The sequence below is a fragment of the Chiloscyllium plagiosum genome, chromosome 12 (assembly GCF_004010195.1).
Source record: "Chiloscyllium plagiosum isolate BGI_BamShark_2017 chromosome 12, ASM401019v2, whole genome shotgun sequence".
Lineage (NCBI taxonomy): Eukaryota > Metazoa > Chordata > Chondrichthyes > Orectolobiformes > Hemiscylliidae > Chiloscyllium > Chiloscyllium plagiosum.
The window spans coordinates 42,173,623-42,197,397 of NC_057721.1; the positions used below are offsets into that span (position 1 = coordinate 42,173,623).

At 39.2% G+C, this 23,775-nt stretch overlaps 1 protein-coding gene across 6 annotated transcripts in view; it reads right to left on the reverse strand.

Annotated features, from left to right (window-relative positions):
* dcaf6 (ddb1 and cul4 associated factor 6) overlaps positions 1-23,775 on the reverse strand; it is a 229,305-nt gene that overhangs the window by 110,936 nt on the left and 94,594 nt on the right. For all 6 annotated transcript variants that reach the window (XM_043700880.1, XM_043700878.1, XM_043700883.1 and 3 more), the window contains exons 9-10: positions 10,015-10,137; positions 5,652-5,900 (exon numbers count right to left, since the gene is read on the reverse strand). In XM_043700880.1, coding sequence (XP_043556815.1) covers positions 5,652-5,900; positions 10,015-10,137 — 372 coding nt within the window. The remainder of the gene's footprint in view (positions 1-5,651; positions 5,901-10,014; positions 10,138-23,775) is intronic.

The following is a 23,775-nucleotide window of genomic DNA, read 5'->3' on the forward strand; positions in this document are numbered from 1 at the left end:
AGTAGTTCTTGCAGTTCTGGTCGTCATATTTTAAAAAGGATATAGAGACACGAGAGGGTGCAGAGAAGTTGTGCAAGGATTATATCAGAAGTACTAAGGCATACATTTCAGGTAGGGATGAATGATTTGAACACATTTTTTTTTAAAAAAGGGAGATGAGAGATTACCTTGTAAAGGTCTTTAAAACGGAAAATGCTTCCCCTTGTCAGGAACAGCACAACCAGATGACATCAATAAAAGACAGCCCTAAGTATTCCAACAGGAAATTCAGAAGAAACCTTTTCACCCAGAGTGGTGAGAATGAGGAAATCATTACCACAAGGAATATTTGAAGTGAATAATAGACATATTTAAGGGGAAAACATATGAGGGAGAAGGAAAATAGGGTTACAATGACAGGATTAGATCAGGAAAGTTGGGAGAAGGCTCAAGTGGAGTATAAACATGGGCCTGGACTGTTGGGTCAAGTGGCCTACACTTGTGTTGTATTCTGTAGGATACACAATCGGATTTTGACACTTTTGAGGATTGTGTTATGAAGATGTAGGTGTACTGTATCTTTAAGAGAGTTAAACACTAGCAGAACTACCTGACAGCACCAAGTATTCTGAATAAGATACACTGTAACATGCGGTCCAGCAGCAAGAGTATCTGGTTGCCTGGAGGCAAAAACAAATTTGAATCAGTTTAAATTATACCCCCAAAAAATACCAAACTCCAATCAAGTTTGAATTTGGTATATTGACAATATTAAAAGCCAATGACACAATCTGATGCTTTGGGGGTATAAGACTAGGAAAAATTGAACATTTGGGAGAGAGCTGCCAAAAGACCAACAGGTGTAGGCTGCTAGTCAGAACTCTTAGTACCTGACTAGAGAAGGAGTTTGCACAGAGAAAAACATCAACACCAACCTGGAGGGCAAATCTACAGAGGTAGATCTAAAGAGAAGATTCGACCGCTGGCTGATTTTGAAATTTGACTTTTTCAGTAAATCTTAATCGAGGGTTTTATCGGACTAGTATGATAGAAGGGAAAGTAAGAGATAGGTTAGAGGAAAGAGTTGTAAATAGTTGTGTATTAATTATTTTCTGTTATCCTTTAAGAAATAAAGTTGTTCATTTTCACTTTAAATAGTTCTTGGCCTCTCGGATTTTCACAGATTACTGCATGGGATAAATCTCTTCTGTGTTGCTAGTTTAAATTAAGCAGGAGGGTTTACCTGTGTTGTAACAATTGGCATTACTCTGGTAAATCTGCATTATTTTCCTTCCAAGCCTAATACATCTTTCCTGATGCACTATTGCCTAAAATTATTATTGCAGATGGAATTTCACAAAGGAATTGTACAGCTAAGCAGCACTTGAACGCTCAGAACTCAAAGTGAAACAACAACTGTCAGTGATTTGTGTACTAGATTCTACCCCAGTTCCTAGCCTCCCACGGTTAAGAAAATATGCTAAGTTGTCTATCTTCAACCTGAATTTGTTCTTCATGTTATAATTTTACCCATCAGGTTGACTGGTTTAAAACTTTTGCAATTTTGCTACCATCCATATAACTCATTCTGGCTTCTAATTTATTAGAACTTTGACTTGGATAAACAAGTTTACTCTTTCATTCAAGCCATTAATATAAATAGTGTTCAAAAACTGAGAGCTCTTCTGTAAATAATGTATTTAGAGACCACCAGTAGATGGAGCAATGGGCATGTGCACAAACAGTACATCACTCCCTACTGGCATCACTGGCCCTTTCTGCATATGTACAGAATGTGGCCATTTTATTACCCATCCTTAAATACCCTGCAGGAGGTAGTGAACTGCCTCATGAAGCACGGTAGGTGTTTGGGCATAGGAACACTCAGTGTTGTTAAGATCAGGATTTCAGGATTGTTATCAAGTAATAGTGAAGGAAATGTAATATATTTCAAAATCAGAAATATGTGTAACTTGAATAGGAATTTGCAGATTGTGCTAGGCCCATACATTAGCTGTCCTTAGCCTGAAATGTCGTGGAGACCGTGGGTTGGAAGGTGCTGTCGAAGAAGCTTTAGTGTATTATTGCAGTTCATCTTGATGATCATTCTTGGTGGTCTCATTCTACATTAGTTGTGAAGGAAATGAACATTGAAAGTGGTGGTTAGGGTACCAATTACGTGGATGAGTGTTGTTGATGCTGCATTCATCTCGGCAAGTATTGTCCATCATATTCCTGTCTTGTGCCTTATGGTTGGAGGACAAACATTTGAGAGACTGTGAGCAAGTTAATCACTGAAGAATTCCCAGTCTCTGATGTGCTCTTTCAACCATAGTATTTATATGGCTGCCATCTTAGTTTCTGGTCAATAGTAGCCTGAAGGATGTTGATATTGGGGGATTCAGCAATGGCAATGTCATTCAATATCAAGAGATGGCACTTAGATTCTTTCTTGTTTGAGCTGACTGAGATGCCTTGCACTAGTGTAATTTGAATGTCACTTATCAGTCAGGTCTGGATGTTGTCCAGATCCTGCTGCATTTGGACATGGACTGCTTCAGTACGCAAGGGGTCACACATGTTGCGGACCACTGTGCAGTAATCAGCCATCTTCCTCATTTCTGATTCTAAGATGGAGAAAAGGTCATTGATGAAGCCTAGATACTACCCTGAAGAACTTCTGCAGCAGAGATGGTTCAGTTCCAATTACCACAGTTAACTTCTTTTGTGTGTGGCTTTACTCCAAACACTGGAGACTTCCTCTTGATTCGCTGCAACTACAGTTTCACTGGGGCTGTTTGATGCTGCATCCTGTCGAAGGCTGCCTTGAAGTCAAGGGCAGTCAATCTCACCTCATCTCTGAAGTCTGAACCAAGGCTTTAATAAAGTTAGGAGTCAGGTAGCCTTGCAAATCCTAAAATGAGCATCAGTGAGCAGGTTGTTCCTATGTAAGTGCTGTTTGGTAGCACAGCTGATGACTCCTTTCTTCACCTTGCTGGTAATTGAGAAGTGACATTGTTTTTTGGACAGGTCATACCCATGCAATATCAGATAAATGCTGGTGTTGTAGCTGTACTGGAACAGCTTGGCTTTCGAGCACAAATCTTCAGCGTAACAGCCAAAATGCTGTCAGGGCATCTTCAGCTATTTCTTGTTAGCACGTGGAGAAACTGGATTTGCTCAGAATGAGGTAGAGATGAATCATCCACTCAGCACCTCTGGCTGATGACGGATGCAAATTTTTCAGCTTGGTCTTTAGCATGAATGTGTTTGGCTCCCTCATCTTTCAAGAATGGGGCTGTTTATTCAATTCTTACCTCCTCTAAAATCAGAAAACTCTTCTTTTCTCAGCATTCATCTCCAAACCAAGCCATGGTCGGTGTTGCAAGATTACCTCCTACTTTTAGTTATTTTGTCACAGGATGTGGTTGACAAGTATATCATTGCTGCTCTTGAAAGAACATAACTATTCCGTAAAATAACCAGCTAAGAGTTATCCATTTCTTTGGATCTGGAGTCATAGGCCAAATGAGGCAAGGAGGTCAATTTTCTTCCTAAGGGCATTAATGAATCAAGATGGGTCTTTAAATGAAATTCCAGTAGTTTTGTAGTCACCATTATTGATACTAGATTTTTATTCTAGTTTTATTTAATTAATTAAATTTAAATTCACCACACGGGATTTGAATTTTAAAATGTGTTTATTAACCCAAGTCTCTAGATTACCAGTAAACCAAAAATATTTCTGAATACAATTACACAGATTCTCCATTTTGGTAATAATCACCCAAGTAAAACCTCACAAAAAGACTAAGATTCCAGAGAGAATACCATTCTAGTTTTTGAAGTTACTAACTAAATTAGTGATATATGACATAACCTTCAAAAATCCATGCTCTCTCCTGGAGTCAGAGCTGTCAAAATGCTTAGTTACTCTGACTCGAATCATAGACATCAATAACCAATTCAATTGTTAATCTGACAGTTGGAAGTTCCGGTTGTTTTTCTTCCCCTTTTTTACATAATGGAATTATAGGTACATCTGAATTTAAATCCATGGCTAATGCATTTGCAGTTTCCACAACTTTGGAAATACTTTTATTGATTAAGTAACCAGATTCCAAAACTATAGTGAATTATTTCTATTCACCTAACTTCTTTTGTATTTACAACATTGGTGTTCAGGTGTCTTCAACAGGCTTTAGGTTCCAAGAGAAGTTTTACAGAATGCAGGTTTTGATGACTCATTCATTATGATGAGCTAATTTTTCTGTAGTTTGTTCTGTTTTTGTTTTGTTGTGGAAAATTTCAAAATGATACATCCAGCCAACTTTCTGCACTCAAATGATGACAGATGCATTTAATAAATTATGGAGAGGAGGGGGTTCAAACAAGTGCCATACTCATTCCAGTTGGTACTTTCGATTGTACTAATTCAACACAATGAGGTAATAGTTACTTGTATTTGCTGCAACAAAGTTTTTTTGAAAATCCTCATTACATATTTAGAAATACGTAATGAGGAATTAGAAAACATCGTACGTACACTGTATGGGACAAAACACACCAAGTAAACACACACAACACATATTTCAGTGATTAAAATAAGCTAGTTAGTTGACATACTCTGTACAGTTCACAGACACACAATGCCAAAAATAATCTGCATCATGGAAAATGATTATCTGTGCCCCATGCCAACAAAAGCATTATACAAATTCCAAGCTAACAGAAAACAAAGCGTTGGGAAAATAGGCTTGAAAAATAGTTAAATTATTGCAACAAAAATCAAATCAACTTGCAGTTCAGCATTCAGGTTTCATTCTTAAAAATAATAATTTTAGCGTTTTGAGTTTAGAAATATTAAGTAATGTTGCAACATGCTTACATTGGACAATGGATAGCATACTACAGCAGGCCTTGAATCAGATTAGGGAATAACTTAAAAGCTTTTCTTCCAAGAAAGTTCATAGAATCCTGACAGTGTGCAAACAGGCCATATGGCCCAACAAGTCCACACTGACAAAGTACTGAATTTAACTTCAGCAGAGCATTAGTATCACTGTCAAATTCCTGTTTTATTCCTGATCACAAAAAATTTTTAAATTATTCTTACCAAATTTTCTTCTTAATTTTCTGTTATAAATATTTGAAAGTAAACTGGGCATCAGACATGACGTCACAAATAAATTATTCCACCATTGATTGGATATGCTGGAATAATATACACAACTTATAAATCATAACATCTCTTTTATTGTACTATTTACAAAACAATAGTAGATTATCAATGTGAAATTTCTATACTTTCACATCACTAGAACGCAGGAGCTCCTTTTATTTTGTTTAAATTTACTCTATACCTATACACTTACACAACAAATAGTTTCAGTATTTCACGGCTCAGCATATCTCCCATTAAATTTTCAGGACACCTTTCCACTTCAATATGTGCCAAAGAAACAAAATTTGGAAGACATTCATGCATAATAAACATGAAGCCAATGCTCTTGAAATATCAGAACATCTTCACTTTCATTGTTATTAGGCATTTCATTTTTGGGTTGTGGCAAGAAGGAAGCCAATCTAACTCAGACCTGAATTTCATGAAACAAGGTATTGGAAAAATAAGCTTTTTTTTTAAATTGATATACAGCTTTGTATCATCTTACCTGATTGTGGAGGATTGTCACTTGACTGAGGGGCACGCTTGTGTTCACCATCGGGTGAAGAGAGGACAGAAGTGGAAGAGGCGTCAGTGGTCGAGGAAGATGTTGATGGAGCTTGAGCTGAAACAGTGGAGCAATTTGAGGACTGAGGCAGCTGAACAGCTGGAGAATCAACCTCCATTGTTCCAACTCCAGTTTCTTCTTGAGCAGTTGGTGTAGTTGAATCTAATGCCTCTGATCCACCAATGTTTCCTGCCATGAGAGAATAGCCAGAGCACTGTCAATATTCTCTCTGATTTTTTTCCAGCACTGTGTTTGTCATTAAAGTGAGAAAATTTAGCATAAATCTACAGAAAAAACTTTGGGAATTTATTACATTGATATTTCAGAGAGGAAGAGAAAAGCAACCATTTGGAAATGATCACTTCTCATAGAAGGTTTAGAACATAGAACAATACAGTGCAGAACAGGCCCTTCGGTCCTTGATGTTGAGCCGACCTGTGAACTATTCTCAGCTCGTCCCCCTACACTATCCCAAAGTCATCCATGTGTTTATCTAAGGATTGTTTAAATCTCCCTAATGTGGCTGAGTTGACTGCATTAGCAGGTAGGGCATTCCATGCCCTTACCACTCTCTGCGTAAAGAACTTTCCTCGGACATCTGTCTTAAATCTATCACCCCTATCACCCCTCAATTTGTAGTTATGCCCTCTCGTACAAACTGACGTCATTATCCTAGGAAAATCTCTTTCACTGTCTACCCTATCTAATCTTCTGATCATCTTCTGTGTCTCTATCAAATCCCTCCTTAGCCTTCTTCTTTCCAATGAGAACAGAGTACAGCACAGAAACAGAACCTTCAGTCCATCTCGTCCAAACAGACCAGATATCTTAACCTAACCTAGTCCGATTTGTCAGCACTTAGCCCATAGCCCCCTAAACCCTTCCTATTCATATACCCATCCAAATGCCTTTTAAATGTTGTAACTGCATAAGCCTCCACCACTTCTTCTGGCAGCTCATTCCATGTACACACCACCCTCTGTGTGAAAAAATCCCTTTTAAAATTTTTCTCCTCTCATCTTAAATCTATGCTGTCTAGTTCTGGATGCACCCGCTCGAGGGAAAATACCTAGTCTATTTATCCTATCTATGCCCCTCATAATTTTATAAACCTCTATAAAGGTCACCCCTCAGCCTCCGATGCTCCAGGGAATATAGCCCCAGTCTACTCAGCCTCTCCTATAGCTCAAATCCTCCAACCCTGGCAACATCCTTGTGAATCTTTTCTGAACCCTTTCAAGTTTCACAAAATCCTTCCGATAGGAGGGAGACCAGAACTGCACATAATATTCTAAAAATGCCCTAACAATGTCCTGTACAACCACAACATGACCTCCCAACTCCTACACTCAATGCTCTGACCATTAAAGGAATCTTAACATCTTAATCCTGTAAATTAAGTTCAAATTTTGACCATGCCTTCCTACTGGAAAGTGAAGATTATTGTTTTTGTAAAAATGCAATGTGATGCAGTTATTTCTTGGTTTTTATATTATAATATTGTCAGACTCTGACCTATAACGTTAGAATTGTCCTTCACAGCCATCTCTCTCATGTTCAGGCCTTAATAGACAACTTCCAGGTTTTCAGTTGATCGGTTTTAATTATTTTAGTTTATCGTACAGTACACCAAGTCCAGCCAAGATTTCGGTTTAAAGTCTACATCAAGATTTATCAACCAATATTTGCTGGATCGTTGTTCTTTCATAGGATATCTAGCTTCTGTGGCTGCAATTCTCCCTATTGCTATCACTTCAATTGAGAGCTGTTTTGGACATGCAACTGTTTTAATTGACCAGGTTTACCACAATTGTAACATTCAACTTCCCTCTCTGGCAGTCAACTGCTCATGTGATTTGTTTCTGCTGTATCTGAAATATTTTTTTAAAAAGGCACTTCTGCTTTGATGTGATTTATGCTTTTGAGTCTACGAATGCACAGATTTAGAGTCATAGAGATTTATAGCATGGAAACCGATCCTTCGGACCAACTTGCCCATGCCGACCAGATATTCCAACCCAATCTAGTCCCACCTGCCAGCACCTGGCTCGTATCCCTCCAAAACTTTCCAATTCATATACCCATCCAGATGCCTCTTAAATGTTGCAATTGTACTAGCTTCCACCACTTCCTCTGACAGCTCATTCCATACACATACCACCTTTTGCGTGAAAAAGGGGCCCCTCAGGTCTCTTTTATATCTTTCCCCTCTCACCCTAAACCTATGCCCTCTAGTTCTGGACTCCCCCAGCCCAGGGAAAAGACTTTGTCTATTTATCTTATCTGTGCCCCTCAAGATTTTATAAAACCTCTATAAGGTCACCCCTCAGCCTCCGATGCTCCAGGGAAAATAGCCCTAACCTATTCAACCTCTCCCTATAGCTCAAATCCTCCAACCCTGGCAACATCCTTGTAAATCTTTTCTGAACCCTTTCAAGTTTCACAACATCTTTCGGATAAGAAGGAGACCAAAATTGCACGCAATAGTCCAACAGTGGCCTAATCAATATTTTGGTTTTTTTTTGTTTTGTTTTAGATCATGGGTTTTCTCTGTGAAGCCTTTGATTTCTGCAAACTATCATGCACTTTGCTTCCAGATTTTGGACTGCCTTGCAAACAATACTGTCCCCTTAGTATTAAATCCCCCTTTAATTACAATAAACCCAACAATTCCTTGTATCATTCTTTGTGGTCCCATATTAGTTCACCTTTTGAGCACCATATGCATAAATACCTAGCAATCTATCTAGGTAATTAATAAAGGAATTGATGTACTCCTCTGGTCTCTCTACCTTTGTTTATTATAGCTCATTCAAAAGGTTTTACAAATATTAAAATTGAAGGCATTCAGTGTTTTGCTGTAATATGATGAAATCTTGGTCAGCAAAGGCTCTGAGTATATTTAAGGGGAAGTAATGGCCTAGTGGTATTATTGCTAGATGTTTAATCCCGAGACATAGGCAATTTTCCGGGGATTCAGGTTCAAATCCCGCTATGGCAAGTGGTGGAATTAGAATTCAATAAAAATTTGGAATTAAAATTCTAATAATTACATTACTGATAGCTGGAAAAGCCTATCTGGTTTGCTAGGAAAGGAAACTGCCATCCTCATTTGGTCTTGTATACGTGACTCTAGATCTACAGCAATGTAGCTGATTCTTAATTGCCCTCTGGGATTTTAGGAACAGCTAATAAATGCTGGCCCAATCAGTAACGTACACATGAATTTAAAAAACTGATTTGTTTAATTCTGAGGCTGTTCAAAGCTGGGCAAAACAATTCCTTCCATGTGAGCCTTCTGCAGTTAGGAGTAGCAGTGGTGACATGTTCCTGTGGAGTCCTGAAATGATGGCTGCTCGAAACTCTGCTGTCGTTTTCTACTTCAGGAATCAGGATTGCAATGGGTACTCCCTAGTGAGTTTGATTTTTTTCCCCTGTTCTATTTCATTCTGTAGGGCCCTACATTTGTATCCTTTTTTCAAAGCTTGCTACTGTTGGACTGGTCTTTCCTGCCTTTAGTTGTCACCTGCTACCACCATGTTTTGGCTTCTGATTGGAGTGATAATGGAGCTGAATGTTTTTTCAATGACTGTGATAGGTTCTTTTTGCATGCACTATTGTTGCAAAAATTACACATAGACAGTAAGAACAAATTTCGAATGTCTCCTGCACAGGATTTCTCTCCAGCTCTTCTCAGCCATGTGATCTTACACTATCACTACATCATGACCTCTTAGGCTCATGTTCTCAACCTACTACTGCATTGCTGTGTGAAATAAGCCTAGGGAAATCCAAAAAGTTAACTTTTAATATTTTATTTAGGCCTGACGTGCAGCGTTCTTTGCCTTTCTTCAAATATGAAAGCTCACAGAGTCATTATTTTAAATAATAAACAATCCACCTAGGAAAAATAAAGTACATTCCCTTTTTGTATACCCACTCACTGCTGGAACCATGTTTGTTATGTTTTCTCTCCTTTCCATTCTTTACTCAGTAGTTGCTTTGTTTCGAATTCCTTGCTCTTCCTCACAAGATTCAACACAACAATCCTCTTTCCCCAGTGTTGAGCAAAACACTATGCTGCATAATTGCAAATTACCTTTGTGGATTTTTGTTTAAATTTGTAATGTTACAACTTTTCAAACAAAGAAAGTACTTGAATAAAATGATAAAGCGTGTTGTAATAGTAAGCAGTTAATTAAAAATACAATTTACCAAGATATTTATTTATATATATTAAAAAAAGGAGGATTTTAGTGTTACATAATCTTGTCATATAAGGTCTGAGACCATGGCGACACACCTCGGGATCGGGATCTTCCCCTTCCTCTCAAATTTCCTTGTGCATTTTCACTGGCTTCTTCAAACCACCTGGACAACATGTCTGACATGCGCTGCATTAGTGATACATTCGGACTTTGTTCGCCTGAAAGATTAAAGAAACGTTAGTTAAGAGATATTCTCTAAATAACTGTTGGTATTCTGTATCTAAGTACTTGAAGACTGAAAATCAGGTGAATTTTATTCGCTCTGGCAAACTACAGCATTGATAATATGTTTACAACTATTCACTGACGTGTATCACCACTACAAGACATTTTCATGATTCGAAATTTTAGGGCATCATAACATATACCACAGGAGGTCACTGGACCAACAGTGCATGGGGAAACTCTAGCATGTAACCAGTTAATTCAACCCTTTCCTTTTTCTCCAATTCACTTTGCAAGTTAAATAAGCTATGTAATTAAAATATCTCATTTACTATATGCATAAATGATCTGCTTTTGGGAATTGAAGGAATGCAAGATAAGGAGGGGTATAGCAAATTATGTCAAAGACCATAAAAATACGAGGTAGATTAATAGATTGGCAACACTTGTAAATGTAAATTAGATGAAGTAAATTGTAAATTAAATGAAGTCATATTTTTAAAAGAAAGGAAATAAACTAATGATAAAGTGATAAACATAGTAAACATAAAAAGGGACCTTGTTTTGCAAATATACAGATTTCTTAAATCAAGGGTATCATGGATTAAGGTTGTAACACCATTTGACGAGAGCAGACTTAAACTACAGGAATTTGATAAATGGAAATTAGGTGCTGAACAGGAAGACGACAGAAGCAGTCTCTAGGGCAATAGCTTCAGAAGCTGAGAAACAGGGAAGAACTTAGAGAGAAAATACAGATAACTAACCAAAAGGTACAGAAACATCAGAAGAAAATGTTGGAACAGGAATGCTCAAAGAAAATTATTCTTTCAAACAGACAGGAAGCTATAGCTATGGGCAATATGTAATTTCTAAAAGGATTACCATGTTACATAAGCTATTTAGTATTCTCTGAGGTGGTAAACAATATGGCATACAATTGGAAGTGCAATAGATCTGATGTATGTGGACATCAGGTATATCTAATACAGCAAATTCTTAGAGATAGTTAATGTTCGTAAATTTAAGGAGAGGATAGTCAAGTAAATGAAACATTGTTCAGAAGAAAAATATAATAAAGAGTTGGAGTTAAGTTTAATTTTTCCAAAGTGGCAGAACTGAATAGCAGAGTCCCATAATGATTAGTTCTAGAATTACTTATGTTAATTTGTTAAGTATTGACGATTAAGACGCAGGGCTAGATAGTGTCAAAAGTTGCAGATAATATCAAAATAAGGAACATTGTTAATTCTTTATAGATTGGCAAGCTACAAACTACAAGCTACATAATAAAATGCAAAAACGTAATAAACAGTGGTAAATAGAACTTAAGATCAGTGGATGTGAAGCTAGTTACAAAAAAAAACTGATTGTTATACAAATGAAAGTAAATGTAATACTGTGGAAACCAAAAGGAATTTGGAGTACAGATTCTTAAGTTATTAAAGGTAGAGGTATCGAACAGTAAAAGCCATGATGCAATGATGCACCCCTATAAAACATTAACTGGGTTCAGTTAAGGTTGCATGCATAGTATTGGGCTCCATTCATAGGAAATATATTATGGTTTACCAAATGTTGCTTGGTACTACAGAACTCTTATATGGCTGAAGAGAGAGATGTGTTGCCAAAACACACTATCTTGCATTCATCAGGGTAAAGGCAAGAATGCCAAATTTCAAACAATTTTTACTTACAGGAGAAATAGGTGCTGACTGGTTTGCAAGTTGACTTTCAAGGTTCTCCATGGCAATGTATTGGCCAATTTAAGATAATCGACCAAGCTCATAATGTGGCTTATTAACATAGACTAGAAACAACACCTTCAAATGCGAAGACTTGCTTCCTCCGAACAAAAGAATATGTTCAAGTCTTTGTCTTTTCGAAATACCTGGGAGCTTAGAAAGTCTACAATTCTGCATGGGAATACCTCAGCCAGGAAAGATGGGTGAGATCCTAAATGAATATTTCTTGTCAGTACTTATCATGGAGGAAGACATGAAGGCTAGGAAACTCAGGGAAATAAATAGTGAGGTCTTGAAAAAAAAAATCCACATTACAGAAGAGCATGTGCTGAAGGTCTTAAAACCCCAGGAACTGATCAAATGTATCTCAGGACATTGTGGGAAGCAACTGCGGGGTCCATAGTGGAAATATTTATATCATCAACAGGCACGGCTGAGGTGCCAGAAGGCTGAAGGGTGGCTCATGTTGTGCCATTATTTAAGAAAGGCTGCAAGGCAAATGCAGGGAACTATTGACAAGTGAGCCTAATGCCAGGAGTGGGTAAATTCTTGATTCTGAGAGACAGGATCTACATGCATTTGGAGAGGCAAGAGCTGATTAGGGATAGTCAGTATGACTTTGTGCATGGGAAGTCATGTCTCACAAATTTGAGTTTTTTGAAGAGGTGACCAAGAAGATGGATACTTTGGCAAGGCCTTGACAAGGTTCTAATTGGTAGACTGGTTAGTAATGTTAGATCATATGGGATCCAGAAAGGGCTAGCCAATTTGATACAAAATTTGCTTTACAGTAGGAGACAGAGGGTGTTGGTAGAGAGTTGATGTTCAGACTGGAGGCCTGTGACCAACGGTGTGCAGCAAAAATTGATGCTGGGTCCACTGTTGTTTGTTAGTTATATAAATGATTTGAATGAGAATATAGGAAGCATGGTTAGTAGCTTGCAGATGACACCAAAATTGGTGTTATGTGGAAAATGATGATGAAGGTTATCTCAAGTACAACAGGAACTGGGTGAGCAATGTCAGCTTGAGTTTAATTCACTTAAATGCAAGGTGTTGCATTTTGGTCAGTCAAAGCAGGTCAGGACTTACACAGTTAATGGTAGGACCCTGGGAGGATTGTTGATCAGAGACACCTAAGAGCACAGGCGTATGATTCTTTGAAAGTTCAGTCACAGGTTGACGGGGGCGAAGGTAGTGTTTGGCAAGCTTGTCTTCGTCGGTCAGAGCACAGTAAACAAGTTGGGATGTCATATTATAGCTATCAAAGTTAGAAGTCATGCGACACTAGGTTACACTCCAACAGGTTTATTTGAATTTACAAGCTTTCAGAGTGCTGTGCCTTCATCAGGTGACGAAGAGAAACACAGTCACAGAATTTACAGGCAAAGAGATAACTGCAAGTTAATTCCAGGTAATTAAAAGTGTCAAAAGATAGTACAACTGGTGTGAGTGAAGTGTTGACAGACTGAATAAGAAGTCTTTGCAGGTGATCAAAAGTGTTAACTGATGTGAGTAAAGTGTCAAAATACTACACGTGATAAGGCTGTTGATTGGCTGACAAGTCATAGAGTCATACAACACTGAAACAGGCTCTTTGGTCCAACTCATGCAAGTCGACTAAATTTCCGAAACTGAACTAGTCCTATTTGCCTGTGTTTGCCCCATATCCCTGAACAGCAAGTGAAGGGATGATCTATGATCCAATCAATTAAAGCAGAGAGATAATGAGAAAAAAAAATCAAAAATAAGAGACATCTTCTAGCATCGTCTTATTTTTGATTTTTTGTAATTATCTCTCAGCTTAAATTAATTGGATCATAGGTTATCCCTTCACTTGCTATTCAGCTGTTGACACTTTACTCACACTGACACTTCTGACCACCTGCAAAGACTTATTATTCAGCCAGTTGATACTCCACTTACACCAGTTGTTCTATCTTTTGATACTCTTAATTACCTGGAATCATCTCAGTTATTTCTCCACCTATAAATTCTGTGCCTGTGTGCTTCCCTCCACTTCACCTGATAAAGGAGCAGCACTCTGAAAGCTTGTGATTTCAAATAAACTGTTGGACTGTAACCTGGTGTTATGTGACTTCTCACTTCATCCACTCCAGTCCAACACTGGCACCTCCACATTCCAGCTCTCAAGCCACTGGTAAGATATCATTTAGAGTACACACAGAATTCCGGTTGCCCTGAAATAGGAAGGATGCTATTAAACAAGAAGTAATGCAAAACAAAATTACAAGGATCTTACGAAGACTGGAAAGTTTCAGTTATAAGGACTGGCTGGATAAGCTGGAATTTTTTGTCCCCTGGAGTTTAGGAGGCAGAGGTGTGACCTTCTAGAAGATGTAGGTAGATAAGATGAATTGCCAGGGTAGTTTTCCCAGGGTGGGTGAATCCACAACTAGAGGGCACAGTTTTAAGGAGGCAGGGAAAAGACTTAAAAGGGACCTGAGGTGTGTATATGGAACAAGCTACTAGAGGAAGTGGTAGAGGCAGGCACAATTATGATAGTTAAAAGATATTTGGACAGGTACATGGATAGAAAATCTTGAAAGGGATATGGATCAACACAGGCAAGTGAGACTAGTTCAGTTTAGGAAACCTGGTCAACATGCACAAGTTGGACCAAAGGGCCCGTTTCCATGTTGCAGGAATCTATGACTTAGAGTCAGAGATGTACAGCATAGAAACAGACCTTTGGTCCAACCCGTCCATGCCGATCAGATATCCCAACCCAATCTAGTTGTCTGGCTATAACTAGCTATATTACTATTAGTAGTTAGTGGAATTTAAATTAGTTGTCATTAGTTACTGGAAGAATTTAAGTTCATTCTATCTGCAGACTTCAATCTGCAAATCACATTCTCCAAATTTAAATTTCACTTTTTAATCCCTACATTGGCTTTATGATTCTTTGAAGTATTCACAAAGCAACTGTTATGATACCATGAACAAATACTCAACTGCTGGACCTGACAGAACAGTGGCTCAATGGCAGAAATGCATGAAAGACAAATCCCTGGGTCAATTTAAATTAAAATCAAATTAATCTGGAATAAAACATTAGTTTCAGTAGTACTGACCATGAAACTACCAGATTATTGTCCTTCACAGAAGAAAATCTACTTTAACTAGTTTGACCCATAATGTTGATGTAATTTGATTCCCTAGAGCATGGAAACAGGCCCTTTGGCCTAACAAGTCCACACTGACCTTCCGAAGAGTGACCCACCCAGACTAATTTCCTGACATTTACCCCTGACTAATGCACTTAACACTATGGGCAATTTAGCATGGCCAATTCACGTGACCTGTACATCTTTCTGGAATGTGGGAGGAAACTGCAGCATCCAGAGGAAACCCACGCAGATACAGGGAGAATGGGCAAACTCCACACTGACAACTTCGCAAGGCCAGAATCGAATCCAGGTCCCTAGCACTGTGAAGCAGTAGTGCTAGCCACTGAGCCACCATGATGCTCCAAAGCCCTTGCAGCAAAGACAGGCAAGATTAAAACAGGATAGCCCACCCTATATCAACCCAGTGACTGGGTATAAGGCAGAGAGTTGAGATAACAGGTTCTTTTTCGGAATGGCAGCTGGTGACAAGTGGGGTCCCGCAGGGTTCAGTGTTGGGGTCGCAGCTGTTCACTTTATATATTAATGATCTGGATGAAGGGACTGAGGGCACTCTGGCAAAGATCGCCGATAATACGAAGTTAGGCAGATAGTACCGAGGTGGTGGGAGGCTGCAGAAAGATTTAGACAGTTTTGGAGAGTGGTCCAGGAAATGGTTGATGAAATTCAATGTGAGCAAGTGTGAGGTCTTGCACTTTGGAAAAAAATACAGGCATGGACTATTTTTTTTAAACAGTGAGAAAATCATAAAGCCAAAGTACAAAGGGATGTGGGAGTGCTAGTCCAGGATTCTCTAAAGATTGATTTGCAGGTTGAGTCTGTGATTAAGAAAGCAAATGTAATGTTGTCATTTATCTCAACAGGGTTGGAATATAAAAGCAGCGACATGGTTCTGAGAATTTATAAAGCTCTAGTTAGGCTCCATTAAGAATAGTGTCCATTTTTGGGCCCCACACCTCAGCAAGGTCATACTGGCACTGGTGTATGTCCAGCGGAGATTCACACGGATGATCCCTGGAATAGTAGGTCTCACATGTGATTGGCTGAGGATCCTGGAATTGTATTCATTAGAGTTTAGAAGATAGAGGGGAGATCTAATAGAAACTTACAAGATAATGCATGGCTTAGAAAGGGTGGATGCTGGGAGGTTGTTTCTGTTAGGCAGGGAGACTAGGACCCATGGGCACAGCCTTAAAATTAGAGAGGGGTCAATTTAGAATGGAAATGAGGAGACATTTCTTCAGCCAGAGAGTGGTGGGCCTGCCACAGAATGGAGTGAAGGCCAGGATGTTGAGTATCTTCAAGGCACAGATTGATAAATTCTTGATCTCGCAAGGAATTAAGGGCTACAGGGAGAGTGCAGGTAAGTGGAATTGAAATGCCCTTCAGCCATGATTACATGGTAGAGTGGACTCGATGGGCTGAATGGCCTTGCTTCCACTCCTATGTCTTATGGTCTTATAACAAAGGCACAACTAATCCAGTTGACCCTGCAAAGATTTCCTTATTTTAACTTCTATCAAAATAGGGACAGTTGCCCCACAGACAAATCCAACAAAAGCCTGATGGCTATGCATTAATATCCAAGGAACCTCTGATAATGGCTGAGAATATTGCTATGTCCCATCCCTTGGGTGGGGCAGACCAACTAGGAATGGAAGCAAATATGTAACTGAAAGAAAGTGATTCTGACAGACCCCATTTTGACTTTGGAATGTATGAAGTTACTTGGATCCAGTCAAGAAGTCTCTTAATGATTTCCTACCATCTACAGTCCTTCCTCAGCTAATGGATTAGTAATTCTCCAAATCGAACATTACACAGAAGCACAGATGGTACAGAAAGCAAAGGCACAGAATGCACTCTAATTTAGATTTTAAAATGTCTATCACTAAATATAGCTTGTTAATGCAGAATACATTCAGTATCAGTTAAAAAGCAAGCATCAACAATACTAAAGACTGCTGTAAACCAGTTCCACATTAGCAGTGCAACGTTTGATTAATTTTCTTGTCAAATTAAAAACAAGGTTTCTAAAAGAAGCTAGTATTTTGACTGACGTGGATACACATACACAGCTGGTATATTTGCACTTTAAGAAGTATAACAGATAAAAAGTATTGGAAATATGAAAAAATACGATATGACTGAAAAAGTACAGCAAAGTGAGAGGGCACCTGTGTGTACAAAGTCAACATTTTAGGTGTCTAACTCTTCATCTGAATCTCTGTTTTCTTAACTATCTTCCACTTTTCCCTACAAAGTAATGTCCAGCTCACTCAAGACAAACCTGCTATAATAGGACACCTTCAGGCATATCAACACTCGGAAACACGACTGCTCCTTTTTTCTGCTCCTGGAATGCTGTCTGACCTGCTGTGCTTTTCCAGCAACACACTCTCAACTCTGATCTCCAGCATCTGCAGACCTCACTGTCTCCTAATTGATTTCAACCTTACTGCGAAGCCTCTTCCAAGAATGCCCACCTTGAGGAAATTCTCCTCCTCTCTCTACAAAGATCTCAGTGAGTCCCTCTCTCAATGTACTCCAAGTTCTCTCCACTGCCCTGAAGCTCTTCCGCCACATCCTCAAGCAGACTTGTTAACACAGCCACATCTTCCTCAGTACCTGCCTACGGAACTGTCAGATTTTCCTGCTCCTTGAATGCTGCCTGACCTGCTGTGCTTTTCCAGCAACACACTCTCAATTCGAAACACTGCTCTGCCTTGCCCTCACCAACCTGTCTGCTGCAGATGTAGTGCTCTATTTCACCAGTAGTCATATCATGGCACACACCTGGCATAGCTTCAAATGCCTATGAGCAATGAATTTGTGTAAGCTACTTTTATTTCCAAGTGCTCCAATTTAAAAATAGTGAGCAAAAATGGAGTCAATGGGAATTAGAGTAAACATTCCATTGCAGCAGGAAGGATGTGAACCAAAAGAAGATGGCTGTGGTCATTGAAAATTAGACATTCAGCTGCAGTCATCTCTGCAGGAGTTCGATTTGTGTCCTTCACCTGACAACTTTCAGCTGTTTCATGAATGACCTTCCTCCCATAATTAAATCAAAAGTGGGAATCACTGATAATTGTACAATGCTCAGCACCAGTCATGAATCCTCAGATGCTGAAGGCGACCATATTCAAATGCAGCAAGACCAGGACTGTATACTGGTCTTGAGCTGAAAAGTGTGGCATGAATGTTACTTGCCACAAGTGTCAGGGAATGAGCACTTTCACTATAGAGAATCGAACCATCTCACGTTGACATTAAAAGACATTGCCATCGTTGAATCTGCCACTAACATTGTGGGAGTTATCATTGATCAGAAACTGAACTGGACTAACCATGTAAATATTGTGCTGACAAGAGCAAATCAGACTAGGAATCCTGCCATGAATAATTTGCATCCCGACTCCCCAAAGCCTGCCCACCTACAAGGCACAAGTGTAAAGAATGTGATGGAATACTCATTTGCTTGGATGAGTGCAGCTCCAATAATGTTAGTTTGACAGCATCCACAACAAAATAGTCCACTTGACTGACATTATGTACATTCATTCACTCTATGCTCTATAGAATCAGCATATCTACAAAATGCACTGCATAAAATCACCAAGGCTAATAAGTTAGCATCTTCCAAAGCCACAATTTAGATTGACAAGTGTACCAGGTACTTGGGAACACCACCTTCTGCAAGTTCCCTGTCAAGCCACTCACTATTCTGACTTGGAAAATTCTTTGTTCCATCCAAGTTGCTCATAGTATTGTGCGTATACATGCACAAATTGCACTACAGTGCTTTAAAAAGGCAGTTTGACGAGCTTCTCAGGAGCAAACAAGGATAGGCAAAAACAAATGCTGGGCCAGCTAATGACTATCTTATCCCATGAATGAATAAACAACAAAGCAGCACAAGTTTTATGCTTCAAATAAGATAAAAGTTTACTATCAAGTTAGTTCAGTAGTAAGTTATTAGTTAAAATACAGTTACAAGGATTTGGTGTAAATAATGATAGATATTATGTATGGAGATGAACATGAGATCAGTTTCTAATTGTTACAGGCCTGGCTTGCTTGAAGATTCTCTTTGTAAAGTAATGGGTTGAAAATGAAGTCATATTCAATAGTTGCAATTTCTTCCATGGTTAAGTAAATGGATGTCAATCCCATAGGTGGAGTGTGCAGAACAAACCTGGAAGTGAATGAAGGCTCTCTTGTTTCACTTTTGTGGTACTGCAAATTGCAGCTCATAATAGCCTAGTTCTGGACAGCAGCCTTGAATCCTCTACCTCCCTGTTGGCATTCAAAGTTCTCTACTCGGCCCTAATGATTGCTCACAGACAGAGATTTATATAGTTCAATACTTTAAAAATACAAATCATATTTCCGTATCAGATACTGGATAGCCCAGGTCTGAAACAGATACATTCATCACCTTTTACACAAAGTGAATTAATTTTTTAAATGTCCAAGCCATTAGTTTGAATTTGTTCTAATTGTCAGGCTTTTGGTGAGATACGAAGAGCTATTAAAAATTCCACTGAAGCCATTGTCAATGAGTTTCCATACACCTTTGGAAATATTCCTAGATTTTCAAAAGGTCTCATGATTTCTTTTCAAGATAAGTACAGTCTGGTTCCAACACCAGCTCAATTTGTAATGAAAGTCATGTGACTTCTGGGAGCTGATTTATAAGGTTCCTTGTATTGATGTTAAAGACAAATTAGCTTGCTTTACACAAGGCAATGTCCATTGTCACAGTGGAGGACATCTTCCATTGTGTTGTATGTTACTATCACTGTGTAAAATGGGATAGATTCAGATCAGATTGACAAGTTTAAAATTTGGCATCTATGAAGCGAAATTCAAAGAACAAAGAACACTACAGCACAGGAATAGCCCCTTCGGCCCTCCAAGTCTGTGCCAATATATTTTGCCCTTCCATACTAAAAGTGTCTTCCCTTCCAGGATATGTATTCCTCTATCCCCTTCTTATTCATGTATTAGGCCAGGTGTTTCTTGAATGCTGCTGTTGTGTTCGTTTTCACCGCCTCCTCTGGCAAAGCGCTCCAGGCACTCATCACCCATCCTGAAAACTTTGCCTCGCACATCTTTTTTAAACCCCGCCCCTCCTTTCGCACCTTAAACTTGTGTCCCTAGAAGTTGATCCTTCCACCATAGGAAAAAGCCTCTCACTTTTCATTCTATCCATGCCATTCACAATCTTATGAAATTGTATCAGGTTGCTCCTCAACCTCCTGCATTCCAGTAACAACAAACCCAGTGTAGCTAACCTTTCAACATAGCTAAAATCCCCATAACAGGCAACATCCTGGTAAACTTTTTCTGTATCCTCTCCAAAGCATCCACATCCTTCTGGTAGTGTGATGACCAGAATTGTACATAGTACTCCAAGTGTGGCCTAACTAAAGTTCTACAAAGCTGCGGCATAACTTATCTTTCCTTTATACTCAATTCCCCTTTCAATGAAAGCAAACATGCCATAAGCGTTTTTTACTAACCTATCTATGTGCGTTGCCACCTTCAGTGATCTGTGGACCTATATACCCAGATCCCTTTGCATATCAATACTCCGAAGAGTTCTGCCATTAACTGTATAGTTTCCAGTTGTACTTGACCTGCCAAAATGCATCACCTCACATTTGTCTGGATTAAACTCCATCTGCCATTTTTCTGCCCATGCTACCAATTAATCTGGATTCTACTGTATCTTCTGACAATCTTCCTCACTAACTGCGACTCCACCAATCTCGGAATCATCTACAAACTTACTAATTAGACTAGCTACGTTTTCCTCCGAATCATTTATGTAGGCCACAAACAGCAGAGGTCCCAGCGCTGATCTCTGTAGAACACCACTAGTCACAAACCTCCATTCTGAGACACATCCTTCCACCATTACCCTCTGTCTCCCGTGACTAAGCCAGTTCTGTAACCATCTTGCCAGCTCACCCGATACCATGTGATTTCACCTTTTTACCAGTCTGTCATTGAGGGATTTTGTCAAAGGCTTTACTGAAGTCCACGTAGAGACCAACCACTTTTCCTCTATCAGTCATCATCGTCACCTCTTCAAAAAACTCTATCAAGTTAATTAGTCATGACCTCCCCTGCATAAAACCATGATGTCGATTGCAAATATGTCCATTTGCTTCCAAATACATATAGATCCTGTCCCCGAGAATCTTTTCCAATAATTTCCTGACCATTGACTTAAGACTCACAGGCCTGTAAATGTCAGTAATTTCCTGTTACCCTTCTTAAACAATGGGACAATGATGACTATTCTCCAGTCCTCTGGGACGTCACCGGTGGCCAAAGAGGATACAAAGGTGTCTGTCAATGCTCCAGCAATTTGTTCTCTTACCTCCCTCAATACTCTGGGATAGATCCCATCAGAACTAAGGGACTTAGCTACTTAATGCCTTTTAAGACACACAACACCACTTCCTTTTTAACAGCAACTTGGCTTAGAAACTCAACACTCCCTTCCAAGGTCATCATCCTCCTCCAATTCATTCTGTTTGGTGAATACCAAAACAAAGTATTTGTTTAGGACCTATCTACCTCAAATGGCTCCATACATAGATTCCCTCCTTTGTCCTTGAGTGGGCCAACCCTTTCCCTGGCTACCCCCATGCTACTTCTATATGTATAGATAGCCTTGAGATTCTTCTTAATCCTTAATGACTTTTCATGACCCCTTTTAGCCCTATGAATTCCTTGTTTTAAGTTCTTTCCTACTTCCTTATATACTTCAGGAGCTTCATCAGTTCCCATCCTCCTAGACATTACACATGGTTTCTTTTTGACCAAGGTCATAACATCCCTGATCATCCAAGATTTACCTAACTTGCCATACCTATCCTTCATTCTCACCTGAACTTTTACCAACTGACGTTTGAAACACTCCTACATCCAATGTGATTTACTCTCAAACAGCCATCTCCAATCAACATTATCCAGTTCCTGCCTAATATTGTTGTAGCTCGTCTTCCCCCAGTTTAACATCTTCACCCGAGGAGTGCTGTTATCCCTATTCATGAGTATACTCCCAGAATCTAATCTAAGCAGCAGCAGAATTATATTCAACCACAATACGAAGCCTCAACACTTGGGTATATCTTTCACTCCACCATTACCACAAGGCAGGGGACCAAACCTAGTTTAATCAGGAGTGTAAGATGTCTAAAATGCCAAAGTATATACCTAAAATCCAGTACCAACCCAGTGAAGCTACAATACAGAATTACTAACATGATAAACAGAGTTAAAAATCACACAACACCAGGTTATGGTCCAACAGGATTATCTGGAAGTACCAGCTTTCGAGCATGCTCCCTTGTCAGGTAGCTAGTGGGGCAGGATTATAATATATAGAATTTATAGCATGAAATCTTAGTATCATGAAACTGATACGATATATTGAACAAACCTAGATTGCTGTTAAGTCTTTCATCTTTTCGAATGGGTTGCAGGTTTCAATTCCTTATGTAAATCCCAGAACTTTTTTCAAGTCACATTCCCGAGATAACTTAAGGTTTTATAGGAAAAAGTGACATCTCAGCTCAGACAATGTATTAAAGGTGTGAGGTTGCATTCCAATATTGAATCAGACTGGTTCTATTTCCAAAGTAGGAATTTATAAACCTGTTGGACGATAACCTGCTGTCATTATTTTTAACTTGGTCCACCCCAGCCCAACTCCAGCACCACCTTATTATGCGAAACAGACGCAGCATTTTATACATAGAGCTAAATGATCTCAGTCAACAGATCAAATTAAGGCACTGCAGTCTGCCATATCCAGTCATGAATGATAAAGGGGAGGTGTAATTTAATAATTAACATGAGGAGACTCCACAAACATCCTTACGTGCAATAATGGAACTGTCTGGCATGTCAGTGCACAAGACAAAGCTGAGACATTTGCAAATACCCTCAGTCAGAAGTGGGGAAGGAATGATTTACCTCAGCCTTCTTCCCTTGCATCACAGATGTTAGTCTTCAACTAACTTGATTCACTGCAATTACAGTCAGAGTTCATAGTGGTCCATGCTGACCAAAATGTGCATCCATGCTAACCCCATTTCCCTACTCTTGGCCCATATCTTTCTAAATCTTTCCTATCTATGTTTGTCCAAATGCCTTTGAAATGTTGTCAATGTACCCGCCTCAACCATTTCTGCTGGCAACTCATTCCATAGTGTACGACACTCTCTGTAAAAAAAGTTGCCCCCTCAGGTTGCCTTTTATTCTTTCTCTTTTAACCATAAACTGATACTCCCTTGTCCTCGATTCTCCAACCCTGGGAAAAGACTGAGTGCTTTCATCCTAGCCCAGGCCTTTCAGGATCTTATACGCTTCTATCAGATACCCCCTCAGTCTCCTTAGCTCTAAAGAAAAAAATTCTAGCTTGTCCAACCTCTCCCAATAACTCAGACTATTGAGTCCCGGCAATATCCTTGTAAATTTCTTCTACACACTTTCCAGTTTAATAACATCCTTCTGACAGCAAGGTGACCAAAACTGAACTCAATACTCCAAGTGCAGTCTCACCAACATCCTGTACAACTGCAACTTAACTTCCCAATTTCTATACTCAATGCCCTGATTGATGAAGGCCAGTGTGCCAAAAGCTGCCTTCACCATAAAACTCTCACCTTGGTTTAACTTTCCAAAATGCAAGACCTCATATTTATTATAT